Source organism: Penicillium antarcticum, assembly GCF_028974205.1.
Source record: "Penicillium antarcticum strain IBT 31339 chromosome Unknown utg000009l_segment0_segment0, whole genome shotgun sequence".
Classification (NCBI taxonomy): Eukaryota; Fungi; Ascomycota; class Eurotiomycetes; order Eurotiales; family Aspergillaceae; genus Penicillium; species Penicillium antarcticum.
This window is the reverse complement of record NW_026695307.1, coordinates 2,663,150-2,677,607: the sequence shown is the minus strand read 5'-3', so window position 1 is coordinate 2,677,607 and position 14,458 is coordinate 2,663,150. Positions and strand designations below refer to the sequence as shown.

General features: G+C 48.5%; 9 protein-coding genes across 9 annotated transcripts; 5 read left to right on the top strand and 4 right to left on the bottom strand.

The window, feature by feature from the left end:
* Positions 1-1,266: 1,266 nt before the first annotated feature.
* On the top strand, positions 1,267-2,786 carry N7508_009370 (alcohol acetyltransferase; the record flags this gene model as incomplete). The annotated part of the gene is made up of 2 exons (XM_058467433.1): positions 1,267-1,294; positions 1,345-2,786. 2 exons carry the CDS (start codon positions 1,267-1,269, stop codon positions 2,784-2,786), a joined length of 1,470 nt encoding a protein of 489 aa, XP_058315279.1.
* Positions 2,787-3,141: 355 nt separating this feature from the next.
* N7508_009369 (uncharacterized protein) lies at positions 3,142-3,996 on the top strand (the record flags this gene model as incomplete). Its single annotated transcript, XM_058467432.1, has 2 exons — positions 3,142-3,144; positions 3,205-3,996. The coding sequence occupies 2 exons, from the start codon at positions 3,142-3,144 to the stop codon at positions 3,994-3,996; spliced, it is 795 nt and encodes a 264-aa protein (XP_058315278.1).
* A 99-nt stretch (positions 3,997-4,095) lies between these two features.
* Positions 4,096-5,490, bottom strand: N7508_009368 (lipase ROG1 family protein; the record flags this gene model as incomplete). The annotated part of the gene is made up of 2 exons (XM_058467431.1): positions 4,096-5,380; positions 5,441-5,490. The coding sequence occupies 2 exons, from the start codon at positions 5,488-5,490 to the stop codon at positions 4,096-4,098; spliced, it is 1,335 nt and encodes a 444-aa protein (XP_058315277.1).
* A 747-nt stretch (positions 5,491-6,237) lies between these two features.
* rex3 (putative RNA exonuclease Rex3) lies at positions 6,238-8,238 on the top strand (the record flags this gene model as incomplete). The annotated part of the gene is made up of 1 exon (XM_058467430.1): positions 6,238-8,238. The coding sequence occupies one exon, from the start codon at positions 6,238-6,240 to the stop codon at positions 8,236-8,238; it is 2,001 nt and encodes a 666-aa protein (XP_058315276.1).
* Positions 8,239-8,615: 377 nt separating this feature from the next.
* Positions 8,616-9,337, bottom strand: N7508_009366 (60S ribosomal protein eL22; the record flags this gene model as incomplete). The annotated part of the gene is made up of 4 exons (XM_058467429.1): positions 8,616-8,742; positions 8,825-9,021; positions 9,107-9,142; positions 9,323-9,337. The coding sequence occupies 4 exons, from the start codon at positions 9,335-9,337 to the stop codon at positions 8,616-8,618; spliced, it is 375 nt and encodes a 124-aa protein (XP_058315275.1).
* A 389-nt stretch (positions 9,338-9,726) lies between these two features.
* Positions 9,727-10,013, bottom strand: N7508_009365 (uncharacterized protein; the record flags this gene model as incomplete). Its single annotated transcript, XM_058467428.1, has 3 exons — positions 9,727-9,855; positions 9,879-9,959; positions 9,999-10,013. The coding sequence occupies 3 exons, from the start codon at positions 10,011-10,013 to the stop codon at positions 9,727-9,729; spliced, it is 225 nt and encodes a 74-aa protein (XP_058315274.1).
* A 398-nt stretch (positions 10,014-10,411) lies between these two features.
* On the top strand, positions 10,412-11,019 carry N7508_009364 (DIM1 family thioredoxin-like protein; the record flags this gene model as incomplete). The annotated part of the gene is made up of 4 exons (XM_058467427.1): positions 10,412-10,526; positions 10,589-10,636; positions 10,693-10,935; positions 10,994-11,019. 4 exons carry the CDS (start codon positions 10,412-10,414, stop codon positions 11,017-11,019), a joined length of 432 nt encoding a protein of 143 aa, XP_058315273.1.
* Positions 11,020-11,564: 545 nt separating this feature from the next.
* On the top strand, positions 11,565-12,866 carry N7508_009363 (translin; the record flags this gene model as incomplete). The annotated part of the gene is made up of 8 exons (XM_058467426.1): positions 11,565-11,630; positions 11,725-11,761; positions 11,879-11,932; positions 12,074-12,207; positions 12,269-12,374; positions 12,443-12,528; positions 12,579-12,728; positions 12,792-12,866. The coding sequence occupies 8 exons, from the start codon at positions 11,565-11,567 to the stop codon at positions 12,864-12,866; spliced, it is 708 nt and encodes a 235-aa protein (XP_058315272.1).
* Positions 12,867-13,136: 270 nt separating this feature from the next.
* On the bottom strand, positions 13,137-13,824 carry N7508_009362 (glutathione peroxidase; the record flags this gene model as incomplete). Its single annotated transcript, XM_058467425.1, has 2 exons — positions 13,137-13,660; positions 13,782-13,824. 2 exons carry the CDS (start codon positions 13,822-13,824, stop codon positions 13,137-13,139), a joined length of 567 nt encoding a protein of 188 aa, XP_058315271.1.
* Between the last annotated feature and the right edge of the window lie 634 nt (positions 13,825-14,458).

Genomic DNA, 14,458 nt, shown 5'->3' with positions numbered 1-14,458 from the left:
GTCGTGCACTACTGCACTATCGCCAGGTTGATCGAATGCTAACGAGATAATCTTCATTTTCTGCTTGGTCTTTGCGAGATAACGTTCAGGGGCTTGGGGGTGTCTGCATAGACTACCGGTTTGGGTGTCCTAAAAAGGCCCGCTCCGGAAGTATGATGGCGCCCACGGCTGTGATCTGCCGGTGCATTTCCTAGTCGGCGGAATGGGTGACGATGCCGCTTCGGAGAGATTGGTGTAGTCTGCCGAATGGTTTCTTTTTCTAGGGATCTGCGGGATATTTCTGGAGAAGAGAGTGGATGGGGAATCTTTGTCATGGATTATGACATCTAGATCGGTGATAGATGGTCTCATTTTTGGGAAGCACGTGTTCGTTGACTACTTTATTAGATTTTCATCGTTGTACAGAGCATATATTTGCCAACGAGACATTCCCAATGGAAAAGGAATGGCGTGTGTGTTCACAAGACAGTGTGATAATATGCAAAGTCATCACTGTTAGTGCCACATGGACCCAAAGTTTAACTTAACGTTAATTCCACCTTTGGGCTTTCTGAAGAAAGGCGGGCTTGATTGAGAGCTTGGGCCTTGCGTTAATTTGCGTTTTATGGATAGTTAGCAGGAGCTAGTCATGAAGAGCGCTAGGGGTGATCCTCTCCGCGTTCATTATTCTCGGCCATTCCTCTACAGGTCGGGTTTCACCGTGGGCTATCTTGTACATGAGCTCACATTTGTACAAGAAGGCAATTTCAAAGATAGAGATTTCCGGCTTTACCTCTAAAGTCCGTGTCAGTGTCCGACTCCGTATCGTATGCAAAATATATTGTCCCCACTCATGATCAATTACGATCGTTGTCTGGGTTGATTGGGGATGTTTCTCTGCTGCTTTTCATCCACCTTCTGCTCGAAGTTGAAAGTCTCTTGAAGTTGGCAATCACTGGAAGTTGGTAGGACAACTTGCTATGTGGTCTAATATATATCAAGGCCAGATAGAATGGTCAAAGCCAGAGGTCCCCTCATAATTCCAGCCGCAGCTTAAGCACTTGCTGAGAATCGCCACTTTTAGATTTGACGAACAATATACCCTGGCAGTAGAATTACTGTGATGGCTTCTATAGTTGAAATGACACTAGTACCGATCTGGCAATATTGGACTGACAGGCTCATTCGGCTTATCCCGGCCCCCAATCTAACACATTGGCTTTCGCTGGTGCCTAGAACCTCAATATTGTTCATTGATTGAATCTATGAATGTAAACTAGACACAACATGTCGCACAAATTTTTGCGATACGCAAGTCCGTTTCCCCTCAAGTGCTGTGCATATGCAACACTAACCACAACGCAGGTCCCAATGAACGCCGGACTATCAGTCGCGAAGACCTCAGCTTTTACCACGCACTCACAATAGCAGCAATATACGAGCATGAGAATGAAAAGCTAGATCTCAATTCAGCTCAGACATTCTTCTCACCTCTGAAACACTGCATCCAAGAGCACCCCTACCTGAGCGTAGTCGTCAAAGGCAGCCACACCGAAAAGCCAGCTTATGAAGGCGTCCCTACTATCAATCTTGACGATCATATATCCATCATCCAAAATGAAGTCCAAAGTGGTCCAGACAGCAACGAAGAAACAAAAATCATCCAAAACACCCTAGCACCAATCCTTGACAGACCATGGCCAAATGGAATACCGCCCTGGCGAATCGTCGTTCTCCTACTCTCAGCGCGCGATTCAACCACGAAGCGTTGCTTCATAGCATTCTCATTCTCGCATACCCTCGGAGATGGAATGGTCGGAATAGCCTTCCACCGCACTTTCATAGAAGCATGGCGCCAGACTAACAATCCACACGACAAGACCTCCACAATTACCATGAACCCATCAAACCAAACAATTCCCGAACCATTCGACACACCAGCAAGACTTCCAATATCATGGAAATACCTCCTCGGACCCCTGGTAGCAATCTACCTACCCAAATTCCTAGCCGAATTCCTCGTTCTCCGCGCAGGAGCCAGCACAGTCGATGCCAAAACATGGACCGGCTCGCGGATCTTCGAGCCGGTTCCCACTCTAGGATCAAATAGCAGAGTGAGGATTCTTGAGATCGAGGCTCCGCTTGTTCAGAAGGCTCTGAAAGCTTCGAGAGATCATGACTCTAAAATTACTGCTGTGATACACCAATTTATTATTCGAGCATTGAGTAAGGCTATTCCGAGTCGTGAAGTGACGAATTTCGTTTCTGGGACGCCTGTTGATATGCGTGCTTCTGTTGGTATACCCGCCTTGACATGGGGTCTTTACGTTTCTGGCTATTATGAGGTGCATCCTCGTTTATCTACTGGTACTCATGCTGGTGAATCTGAGTTGTCTGATGAGATGTGGACTGCTGCAAGTTTGATGACGAAGAGGCTCGCTGAATGTGGCTCCAGGCTGCAGGATCAGGCGATTGGGTTGTTAAGATATGCTCCCAGTATTCGTGGCTGGATGTTGGGGAAAATTGGATCGCAGCGGGATTCTTCTTATGAGTTGAGCAATCTGCTTGCTTTTGATGGGGGTAATACCGGTGACGGTTGCAAGATTAGCAAGATGGTTTTCTCGCAGCCCGGCAACTGTCTTAGTGCGCCGCTTGTGTTTAATATCATCAGTGTCAAAGGGGGTAGCTTGGTTTGTACGGTTAGTTGGCAGGTTGGGGCTTTGAGTATGTCTGCTGAAGAGGAGACGCCGTTTGTTGATGAGATTTGTTCTTCAATCCAGGCTGATTTTGAGACTCTGAGGGATTGAGGCTTTGTACCTTTGCAATCTGGCTTGGGGCTCATATGAGCATCTAAGCGACATTACTGGGGAAATGAGCCCATGAAGCAAGTGATAAGCCTGTATACGCTAATTCTATCAATCTAGACTAAAGTTCACATGATCATAGTAATAATTCAAACCTAAATCACTCACACATCTTGACAATGATCCTGGTAAGATCACATTTACAAGCCCATCGCATGAAAAATATATAGAACTGCGCCTAGAAGTATACGGTAGAAAGATTAGGCGAAGATAGTGACATCCGGTCGACCCACCAAAGACCCGGAGAGTCAAACTGAACCTCAACACGCGCAAGACTTGTAAAACACCCGACCCAAAAATGGTAAGCTCAAACCACCCAATCCAGATCCAGATATATCAACCCACTAATACTCGAAATCAGGCAATAAGAACAGAGGCAATCTACCTAAACGATGCCTCCCTCCGAACATGGACAACAGAGGTCGTCTCATCGCAATCAATAACCACCCTCTCAGAAGCAGAGAAAAGTCTAGCAAAGAATATTCCTGCAGACTACAGCGCGGTACTAATGCGCCAAACAATCTTCTATGCCCAAGGCGGCGGCCAGCCCAGCGACAGCGGTGCAATCGGGCCACCAGACCAGGAAGCAACTTTCTCAGTATCATTAGTTCGCAAAACTGCTGATGGGAAATACCTCCATTTTGGAAAATATGCAGATACATCTTCTACTTTCAGTCAAGGACAGCACATTATCCAGAGGGTTGATGACGCGAAGCGCAATTATCATTCGCGTTTGCATACTGCTGGACATATTGTTGGATTGGCGATGCAGATTCTTATGCCGGAGATGAAGAAGGTGAAGGCGAATCACTTTCCCAGGGAGGCGTCTATGGAGTATCAGGGTCTACTGTACAACGAGAATAAGCCTGTTGTCCAGGAGAAGGTTGATGAGTTGGTGAAACGGGATTTGGAGATCCTTATTTCTTGGGAGGAGGGCTGTAAGGGGTCCGGGGAGGTTGAACAGGAAGAGGAGGGTCGGTCTTTTGATGGTCGGACGAGGATTGCAAGTATTGGTGGGCTTGATCATAATCCTTGTGGTGGGACTCATGTTGCGACGACGGGGTTGGTTGGGGGTATTGTCATTCGGAAGATTAGTCGGCAGAAGGGAATTAGTCGGGTTTCTTATGATGTTTTACCTGGGATTGAGGGATAGATAGATAGATTTGTGTCATTGTGCATACGGAAGAGGATATATGTTCTAGACTAGAAGTACATGCTTGAACGCTCTGAGATCTAATGTGCAACCGTGAAATTATACAGCGAATTCGTTGTCCATCCAGTGCTTCATCACAAGCTTGCCTTCTCGAAACCCGTCTTTGGGGCTTCGGACGATGATGGCTGCGTGGCTGTGTCGGTGTTTCTGGATGTGAACAGGGTATCTATTGATTCCCACTGCGTTGAGTGAGTCGATGATGGCAGCTTGATCGCGTGACAACGCAAGCTTGGGAGAGTGCGGAGAGACTGCAGTAGCAGAGGAAAGGGTGGGAGACCTTGATACAGACTCGTCATTGTTCTCAGCAACCTTCGAACCAGAGTCAGACAAGTCGACATCACTGTTAGACAGATAAGCCGGATCTTGTCGGGCTGTGACGTTTTCAAACACCTCCTCCACAACATACTGCACATCTTGAACAATGACAGGTACTCTGTATCTTCCGAAGAATGCACCGTGGTCGCCCTTATGATGTAGGCGAATGCGATTGGAGCTGCGGACAGTCTGGATGCCAGCATTGATCAAGAAGATAATGATAGCCACTGGCGCGAGGACAACGAGAAGTATTGACAAAGGCACCCATATTGCCAGAGATTTGCATTTCTTCCAAATCTTGTGGGCCATTGTTGCGGGTTTCTTTTGGGCGGGTGGTAACACATAGAGGTCAGGGTCGATAATCACATCCTCATAGCCCTTGACATAGTTAATGTTCAGCTCATCCAAAGTCCGGAACGGGTCCACTTTTGACAAAGCAGATGTATAGAAAACAACAGAGCGATCATTGACAATATTTGCATAGACACTGCGAGTTTGGAACTTCTTCAGTCCCTGTATGAAAATGCTCTCGGGATCAGCTAAAACGCTGAGCAGCGGCCGCCCAGTATCCCGGAACGAGTCGATTAACCACATCTGCCGTCCGGACATCGATAGCGTCCGCGGGCCTATTTCGTTCCAAATTTGATTACTGAATCCCTTCAGCGGTGTTCGAACACCGACATGGGGTGTCGCAAAGGTCGTAAAGTTCATGGGCTGTAGCTTATCCAGCCATCCTCGCGCGTTCAACAGACCGATCGCATAGCGCGCGAGAAGACCACCGAGTGAATATCCAATTACACTGATCTTTGTGATTTTCTGTCCCTTCTTCGCAAGGGACTCGAGTGTCTCCTCCACCTCGCGCACTAATCGTTCTCCGCCGAGCTCGATGCCGTCATAGGTGTAATTTCCGCTGTTTGCTTTCGGGCAAAGGATGTAGAGGCTGTCATCGCCATACCTCTCTAATAGTACAGAGGCGATATAATCGAGGTGAGATGGGTTACCCCAAAGTCTGTCAGAAACCGGGTCGCGTTAGATCAGGGCCAACGTCATTGATAAAGGAGTCAGGTACCCGTGGACCAACACACAGAGGTGGTCTGCTTTAGATAAAGTACTAGGCATTGTGTCGCATGAATGTGTTCCCATGTGAGATATTAACCAAAAGGAAAAAGAAATGTTCTTAAGGCTGGACGCGGATGGCTGTTCGTCCGAAGTCCGCGTCGTCCGCCACTGGAGCTATCGGTGATAAGGCCCTCTCTCTGCCCGCACAGCTTTTGCTCACATTCCATATGTATCTGCCTAGTTTCAAGCGGAAATTGATTGAAGACAGGACTGATTTTTACAATATCTAGAATAGATGTCGCAATAGATTCAAATTAATCGCAAATAATTCAAGGCATACCTAACTCACGATGTATTCCTGCCTGCAAAGCCAGGCACATGTTTGTCTACTTTGCACCTGTCATCACAACTTCCTATCGATTGTTGCTGTTGCTCCCAGTCCAATGTCTTGGGTTCGGATGTTGCGCAGTTCTGAGTCAAATTACTCGCAAATCAAGATCAGCATGGCTTGTTCATAATATCCAAATTCCAAAGACAAGTCGCAAATGACGCCGCATGGACCAAACGGCATTCACCTGGATCCTTTCATTACACGTAAGACAAGCAAAGAAGTGATCCGCGACGGAGATATTGCTAATGATTGTGAATTGCGTGGCTTAATAGTTCATCATACGCCTATTGTGTCCTGTTTGATCTCATAATCCGGGGTTCATGACTGTCTCATCCTGCTTTATCTCAAGAGACACAAAACCAGACTCGTCTAAGATATTTGACGGTCTTTCCGTCACTGGACGTTACTTCATCAGCATGTTCACGCCGCTTGGGCTTTTTGCGGAAATCCCTTGTCCGCAGGGAGAGCGGTGTACTCTTTTGAAATGTCTCTTCTGCCATGAAAGCAATGGAGCCCGTTCAGCTGGGGATAGTTCCCCGATATCTCGTGCCTCAGGTCACGATGGCCGGCCTTCAAAACGAGCTAAGCTGGACCAGAGCCCTGAAAAGGCGCAGGTTTCTAGCTCGAGTTTATCCAACGAAATTACGCAGGAGATGGTGAGACGTCCATCAGATCTGTTCCCTGCTGGCAGGGCACCTCAAAGTGGATCTCAGGGAATCTCGAAGCTTCAGTCTACCACTCGAGAGGTTACACCGCCGGCACCAAATCGATCTGAGCCTCTAAAGACTTTGAGGCCTGTGTCTTCGAAGCCCACCGCTGCTGCATCCAACTCTAACCCATCGGATACCGAGAGCAAACCTACTAGCACTACACCCTTTGATTCTTCGGCCAAATTCCCTCCCCGGAAAGCCCCGAAGGAGACATTGAACCCACGCATGCTCACGAAGGCACCGACAAGCCATGTGGGCCGCACTGCCATCTTGAAGAAGCTGCACGGTGCAATGGTGGCACACAATGAAAAGCTTCGAAGGGACAAGAACAGCGCGAACAGATGTTTCATCTTGACCCCAGATGAACTGGTGACAATGGCACTGGATGAGGAGGAGAAGACAGCGAAGGAGAACGCGGGAGTATATGGAAACGTGATCAAGCTTCGAATCGTGAAAGTGAGCAAGATGAGCATCGGGGAATGGGTCAAGGAGGTGATGGATCACCTGAACACGCGATACTACAGCGTCAAGCCCATCCAGAAGCCAGGTACCAACCCCAATCTTCTCGCCACGGGCATGACCGTCGAAGAAGAACTCGCGGTTGTTCCCTTCCTCGTCACACCCATCGCAGGCCACGAACAGTACGGCTATGTTACGAAGGCGCCTACAGAGTCAGAGATTGCAGTCGCCAAGGAAGGTGTCGACAAGTCCAATGGTTATGAGAAGTGTGACCGATGCGGCGGCCGATTCCAGGTCTTCCCAGGTCGTCGTGAAGACGGTGCCTTGACTAGCGGTGGTACCTGTACTTATCATCCATCTCGCCCCGTGTACCCCCAGCGCAAGAAGACAGACCATGTCACTGGTTCTCAAGAGCCATCCTTTCCCTGCTGTGGTGAGCCAATGGGGGCCTCGAGTGGCTGCACGAAAGCCGACAGTCACGTCTTTAGTGTGTCAGAAACGAAGCGTCTTGCGTCAGTGCTGCAATTCGAGACGACCCCACGGCAGCCCGAGAAGGGGCCCCTCGGGCCCGTCTGCTTTGATTGTGAAATGGGCTATACATCTATTGGAATGGAAATGATCCGACTCACTGCTGTCAGCTGGCCTGAAGGCCGTGATCTACTCGACATTCTCGTCCGACCAATTGGCGAGATACTGGACTTCAACTCTCGCTTTTCCGGCGTCTATCAGAAAGACTTTGTTGACGCAAAACCATACGACACCCTAATTGCTACCACAGAACCACTGACGAAGCAAGAAGGAAAAGAGAAATCCCAGAAACCCTTGCAACTTGTTAAGTCACCAGCTGAAGCACGAGACTTACTGTTCAAGTTGCTCCAGCCCGAGACACCACTCATCGGCCACGCTATCAACAATGATTTGAATGTCTGCAGGATCATCCACCCCACCATCATCGATACCGTCCTCCTATTTCCCCACATAAAGGGTCTTCCCGTCCGCAACAGTCTCAAGTATCTGGCTTCCAAACATCTTGGCCGTGATATCCAGACTGGGCTTAATGGTCATGACTCAAAGGAGGACTCGATCGCCACTGGTGATTTAGTGAGAGTCAAGGCGCACGAGAAGTGGAAGAATATGAAGAGCAAAGGATGGAAACTTGAGAATGGGAAGCTGGTTCGGTCTGCCCAAGGCGCATCAGGCCCTACTGACCAAGACGGACACAAGAGAATGAGTTCAACCGAGCGCTGAGCAAGGATTCCATACATTGTTATTGTCTACTTAGTCTTCAAGTGTTTGAGTTATCATCGTGAAATGGAGATACCCTTCCATAGCGCAGCATGACAGCAGCCTCACATCAACATCAAATGTCGAATTTGATGTTTAGTACTGTAGTTTATGCCTTACATTCTACAGATAGAGTCCAATCTACACAGTAGACATTTACAATCTGAAAGACTGAGGGTATAAACTTTTTTAGTTTTATTCGTGGCCTCATAGACCAATCTATCCCCCCATGGCTCTCGCTCTCAATCCAAACAGAGGTTTCAGACATATCAAGCGCGACACACAGACTAGAACCGATCGATCCCAAGGACAGGCGGGAGAAAATGTCGAGAACGACACATTTACTCCTCATCCTCCTCAGCCTCGTCGTTGACGACGTTGTAGAAGCGGAGCTCGTAGACACCCTTGGAGGTGGAGACGACACGGAGCCAGTCACGGAGCTGCTGCTTCTTGAGGTACTTCTTGGTACTGGAGGGTGAAAAGGTGGTCAGCGAACTGCTGCCCAGATGACATCCACTAGGCATGAATGCGGGTTTGATGTTGGACTCACAGGTACTTGAGGTAGCGACCAGAGAAGGGGATGTGGGCAACGACCTCGATCTTGCCATCGCCAATCTGGGAGATGACGACCTTGTCACCGAGGTTGCCGACACGGCCCTCGACCTTCACGCGGTCGTGGAGGAACTTCTCGAAGGCAGAGACATCGAAGATCTTGTCGCTAGCAGGCTGCGAAGCGTTGATGATGTACTGTAGAGCAGAGAGTTAGTACACAATTCGGTCTTATGGCCAATGCGCATGCATGTCAGCGGGATGGATATCAGATAAAACGTACCTTCTGGGTAACCTTGGGGGCCTTGCGACCACGAGCCTATACCATATAACAATTCAATTAGCCTACTGCTCCATTATGTCGAGCCCCGGTGGGATCACAGTTTCGTCCGCGACGTGGATGCCATCGATAGATTTTTCAATACCGATATTTTCCGGTCGACAACGAAGCCGTGATCCAGTCGGGGGGAACAGCAAAGCGGTTTGGGTCTCAACGTACAGCAACGGGAGCCATTTTTGATGGATTGGGGGAGATGAACTTCGGTTGGAAAGGTCGCAAAGAGGTGTATATCCTGCGCCGGCGAGAGATGGTCAAGACGAGATTCCCAAGTGGAGCCTTCGATAGCGAATATTGAACAGGTGTGTCGCACTAGTCCACTTTGGGATGTGGTTAGGGCTGTGACCTGCGAGGGCTGCTTGGCAGGGTCAGGTGATTGTCAGGGGTGAGTCAGGTCGAGCAGGACACAGAGGGGTGTTGATTGGTTCGCTTAAAACTCGCTTAGTTCTTCCGAAACTAAGCCATGCTTGATTTGTACTAGCGTTGACCATGGGTCTGCTGGGTATAAATACCTCCTCTTCTCGCCGGTCTTCCCTTCCTTTTCTTTCTTCTTTAGCTCTCTTTGCCTATTGGCTTAGATCAAGTGTAGTATCTGTTCTTTTCAGTTTAATCTCTGAAAGTTTCCTCTTGGAAACACTTTGATTATTCTCATTTTTGGATCCAGTAGCTTGACCTCTGTGCTTGCGCATGTCTCGCTACACTGTGTCATCGGGCTTACACTACCCCCGATCGACGCGAACCCTTTTTCATCAATTGTCTCGGCTTGTTCGGGCGCTTGGAGAAGAAGCTTAGATTTGCCCTAAGATGTCGATGCCTGCGCGACATTATAACTTCGTACGTTGTCATTTGTCATGTCCTTGATGAGGAACCGGGACCTTGGTTGATCCCATCTGTGTACTGTTCCTATCATCGTGTAAATGTACTCCGTTGACGTTGCCGCCTCGTAAACAGTGACCAAATCCGCGTGAAGAAGGAATGTATGTACATGTAGTTCCGTAACCGTGCTGCATACCCCGTACTGGTGAGACCAAATCCATGATAACTCCTGTCCTACATTCCTAGACTATACGCTCGTGCTGTTTAGCAACACTCAAGACCTCATCTGCTCCGGTAAGAGCCTCGCTGTCTCCAACATTCAAAGCTGGCGATCGAGTCACGTGCCGCGGAGCTTCAATCGCGGGGCCAATCGATAAGCCTCCATTTTTTTCCCACTCCGCATCTCTTCCCACCTACAAGAGGACAGACGTCGCCATGGGTTCGATCGTCCTCCCTCATTTGCAGACCGCATGGCATGTCGACCAGGCCATCCTCTCTGAAGAAGAACGCCTGGTGGTGATCCGGTTCGGCCGCGACCACGATCCCGACTGTGAGCTGCTCCAATGCTATTCCAATCCAATCGCCGCACCATACTAACGCATGGCCTTCCAGGTATTCGCCAGGATGAGCTACTCTACAAGATTGCTGAGCGTGTAAAGAGTGAGTACCAGCTCTCTGACGGACAGGAACGGACAACAGCTGACAACTTTCTCCAGACTTCGCGGTCATCTACCTTTGCGACGTGGACCAGGTCCCAGATTTCAACCAGATGTACGAGCTTTACGACCGCATGACGATCATGTTCTTCTATCGCAACAAGCATATGATGTGCGATTTCGGCACGGGTAACAACAACAAGTTGAACTGGGTGCTGGAGGATAAGCAAGAGTTGATCGACATCATTGAGACCATCTACAAGGGCGCGAAGAAGGGCCGTGGTCTGGTGGTCAGCCCTAAAGGTATGCGCAGCCATGATCCTTGGGAGTAGTTGCCTTTCGCTAACAGCTTCTCTTGCAGATTACTCTACCAGATACCGATACTGAGCCTCATCTCCCTCGGCGCATGCTAGCATTGGCCACTGCCAGTGTATATATTGCTTTATTACGACGCTTATGACAATCGCTGGGCTCGGTCTGGCAAGAAGATAAAACGCTGGAAATATGGTCATGGTTCCGGAGTTTTCTGTTTCTGAGTCGCCTTTGCGATCATTTTTGTTGAGAGTGAATAAACTCAACTGTGTCCATTTTTGAAAGACTAAGTGTTCAGTTCAGAACGTCAGGTTCCTCAGTAGCTCATTGTAGAATGTATATGAAAAACAGCTGCAGCTTGTACCTCAATCGCAGTGAAAGCCCCTCTATTCACCCTCACCAAGTGAGAAATTTCCCTTTTAAAACTTGCTAAAGCAAACAGAGCAGCAAGTTAGCCCTTCTTCAGAATTTGAGCGATAAATACTCAATGTTGTGCTTACAGTAAGCTCCATCATTTTTCCAACGTTGATTTTGACGTAACTCATCCACCGCATCTTTCAAACCCGCCTTACCAATTTTCCCACAGAACGTACCATCAGCACCCAACATCAACCATCAAAATGATCGATCAACGAATTTTCGAAGACCTCCAGAACAAGATTGACGAGGAGAGCACCGTCCGCGATGTAAGTCCGACCAGCGCATCAGGTGAATTCTTCACGTGCCAAGACATCACCAAACCCCAACGCGGAACCACTGATAGCTAACATTTCTCAACAGGAACTGCATGAGATTGTCCAGACTCTCGCCCGCAGAGGTGTGTCTTGCAGCTCATGATCAATGATGGAGATACATGGTCTCTGCGTTGGCCTGCTCAACTCCGTCATTGAGGTCCATCTTTGATTTGAACTGAGATCTGATGCGTTTCTTTTAGGGCGATCTACACAAGCTATCCTTTCGCGGGCTCATTCCACGCCTGCTGATCAATGTAAGTGATCACTTTCAGCCGCTAGAGGAACACAGCTGGACGTGAATTTGCTTCTACAGTATTCACATATCTACTCTCATTGCTGAGGCGGTGTACCGGCCGAAACATCCATTGAGAACAAAACTGCTGACTTGATCACAGTGAAGCCCGTGCTTGATGATGTGACCACTGAGATCCTCGCTCAGAAGCAGGAAGTTGCCCGCCTCAAGGCTGTGGCTGACAAGCACCCTTTTTACAAGTACAATGGGCTGTGGACCCGTGAGCTGCAGAACCTGGTTCGTTTTTCTGTGCTACTGAGTCTGGGAGTTTGAGGGACTGTACTGATATTCATGGCAGGTTGCTTCCATTGAGCTTTGCGCTTGGTTGGGTGGATTGCAGGAGCACAAGGGTCCTAGCTCGGCTTCTTTCATGACTATTGAAGATGTGGGCAAGTTCCTTGAAAGTAGGTTATCCTCAATTTGATTCTCGTGTCTTGAAGCGCATTGCTAATATACTGTTTCTCCTTGACAGTCCCCGTCAACTTGAAGGAGCAGGATGCTTTCCACCTGACTATCGAGGAGTACCTCTTGGCATTGATTGCTATGGTTGAGGAATTGGTTTGTCACTCATTCACCAACTTTTGTTCTGATGCTTACTTTATTTGCAGTCTCGCTTGGCCGTCAATTCCGTCACTCTCGGTGATTATACCCGTCCCATGCAGATTGGCAACTTCATCAAGGAGTTGTTTGCTGGCTTCCAGCTCTTGAACTTGAAGAACGACATCTTGCGCAAGCGTAGCGATGGTATCAAGTACAGTGTAAGTTTCCCTGACCGCGAACTCACAATCCAAGCTTCGGTTACTAATACTCATGGGTAACAGGTCAAGAAGGTCGAGGACGTTGTCTATGATTTGTCCCTGCGAAACCTGATTCCCAAGGGCGCCCCTTCTGCTTAGGCTGAGATATTAGACCACACCGGCAAAATGGAGCTTATGATATGGGCAGATCCAGAGAAGAGATCTAGTGGATTACGAATTATAAACATACCACTCAAAATGACGGACATGGATACGAATTATCATTATCACTTTAAGAAAAAATCCCCTTCCGAGCCGGAAAAAAAGAGAACCAGTATGTCAGAGACAGAAACACCGGGCTATAGATACAAATTAAACCGAAACAGGGTAACCGAAAAACCATAGAAAAAAGCTGGCAAATCAAACCAACTAAGCCTCAGTGGCAGCAGGAGCATCACCCTTCTTCATCGAAGCAAGAGTACCAGCCTTCTTAGCCTTCTCAAGCTCCTGAACAATAGTATCCTCAAGACCCTCAGGCTTGGTAGTAGTAGCCCAACGACCAACAACCTTTCCATCAGCCGAAACAAGGAACTTCTCAAAGTTCCACTTCACGCGCTTGAGGCCCATAATACCAGGCTGCTGCTCCTTCATCCAGGTCCACACGGGTGCGGCGTTATCGCCGTTCACATCGAGCTTGCCCAGCACGGGGAAGGAGACACCGTAGTTCAGCTGGCAGAAGGACTGGATCTCATCATCGGAACCGGGGTCTTGGCTGCCGAACTGGTTGCAGGGGAAGCCGATGACTGTGAAGTCATCTGGGTACTTGCTCGACAAGTTCTTGTAGAGCTTCTCCAGGCCTTCGAACTGTGGTGTGAAGCCGCACTTTGAGGCGGTGTTCACAACCAGTACGACCTTTCCGGAGAGAGAAGAGAGGGGGAAGGGTGTGCCCTTTTCTGTTGGGTGAGTGTTGGGTTAGCTGGTTGTTTTCAAGTTTTTGGTTTGCTGATTCGTGGGAAGGAAGGGATACGACATGGATGGGTGGGTGGGTGCATAGTAGCATGGGAATGTACGTACTGTCAGCAGGCTCGAAGTCGTAGAAAGAAGTAGCGGAAGACATCTTGCTTGTTTGGTGGACAAGAGAAGGTTTGGAGGGTATACGCGGAGAGAGGTTGTACAATGACGTCGTTGATAGACGGAAGGACTTGGCAGTAAAGGAGCACCGCAGAGGCGAAAACGCGAACATGGTCTTTTTGTACTCGCTTCTCAACCGAGGTCAAACCACCTTCTTACCAATTGGCCGCGGGTCTGGGCACGGAGTGTTCTAGTGCCGCCGGAAGTAGCTATCTGTCCGAGCCGATGTCTTTTAGGTGCCACTTTATTGGTTGTGTTATTGGTCATCTTGCCAACCGAGACCGTCCGCGCATAATTTTGTGCATTCCTTGAGCCTAAAATATTTTGGCTTTAAGCTTAACAATGTATATAGGCTGGGCATAAGTCTTTCTCTTCTCGAAACTGGTTATTGTAAAAACCTTACGGCCCACAGTAGGTTGTCAAAAGATATCACAAGACCTATTCTAAATTCAAATTTCTTGTAAACAGCCACTTCTTAGCGGCAGCCAACTAGGCATTACTCTATGCTTTCTTAGACACCACAAAAGACAGGAAACCGCAAGTATGTCTCATTTTCATTGTTTATTTCAATATCAATTGGACGATTTGTATGCCTGCCTTGTTAGATTTCCAGCTAGTAC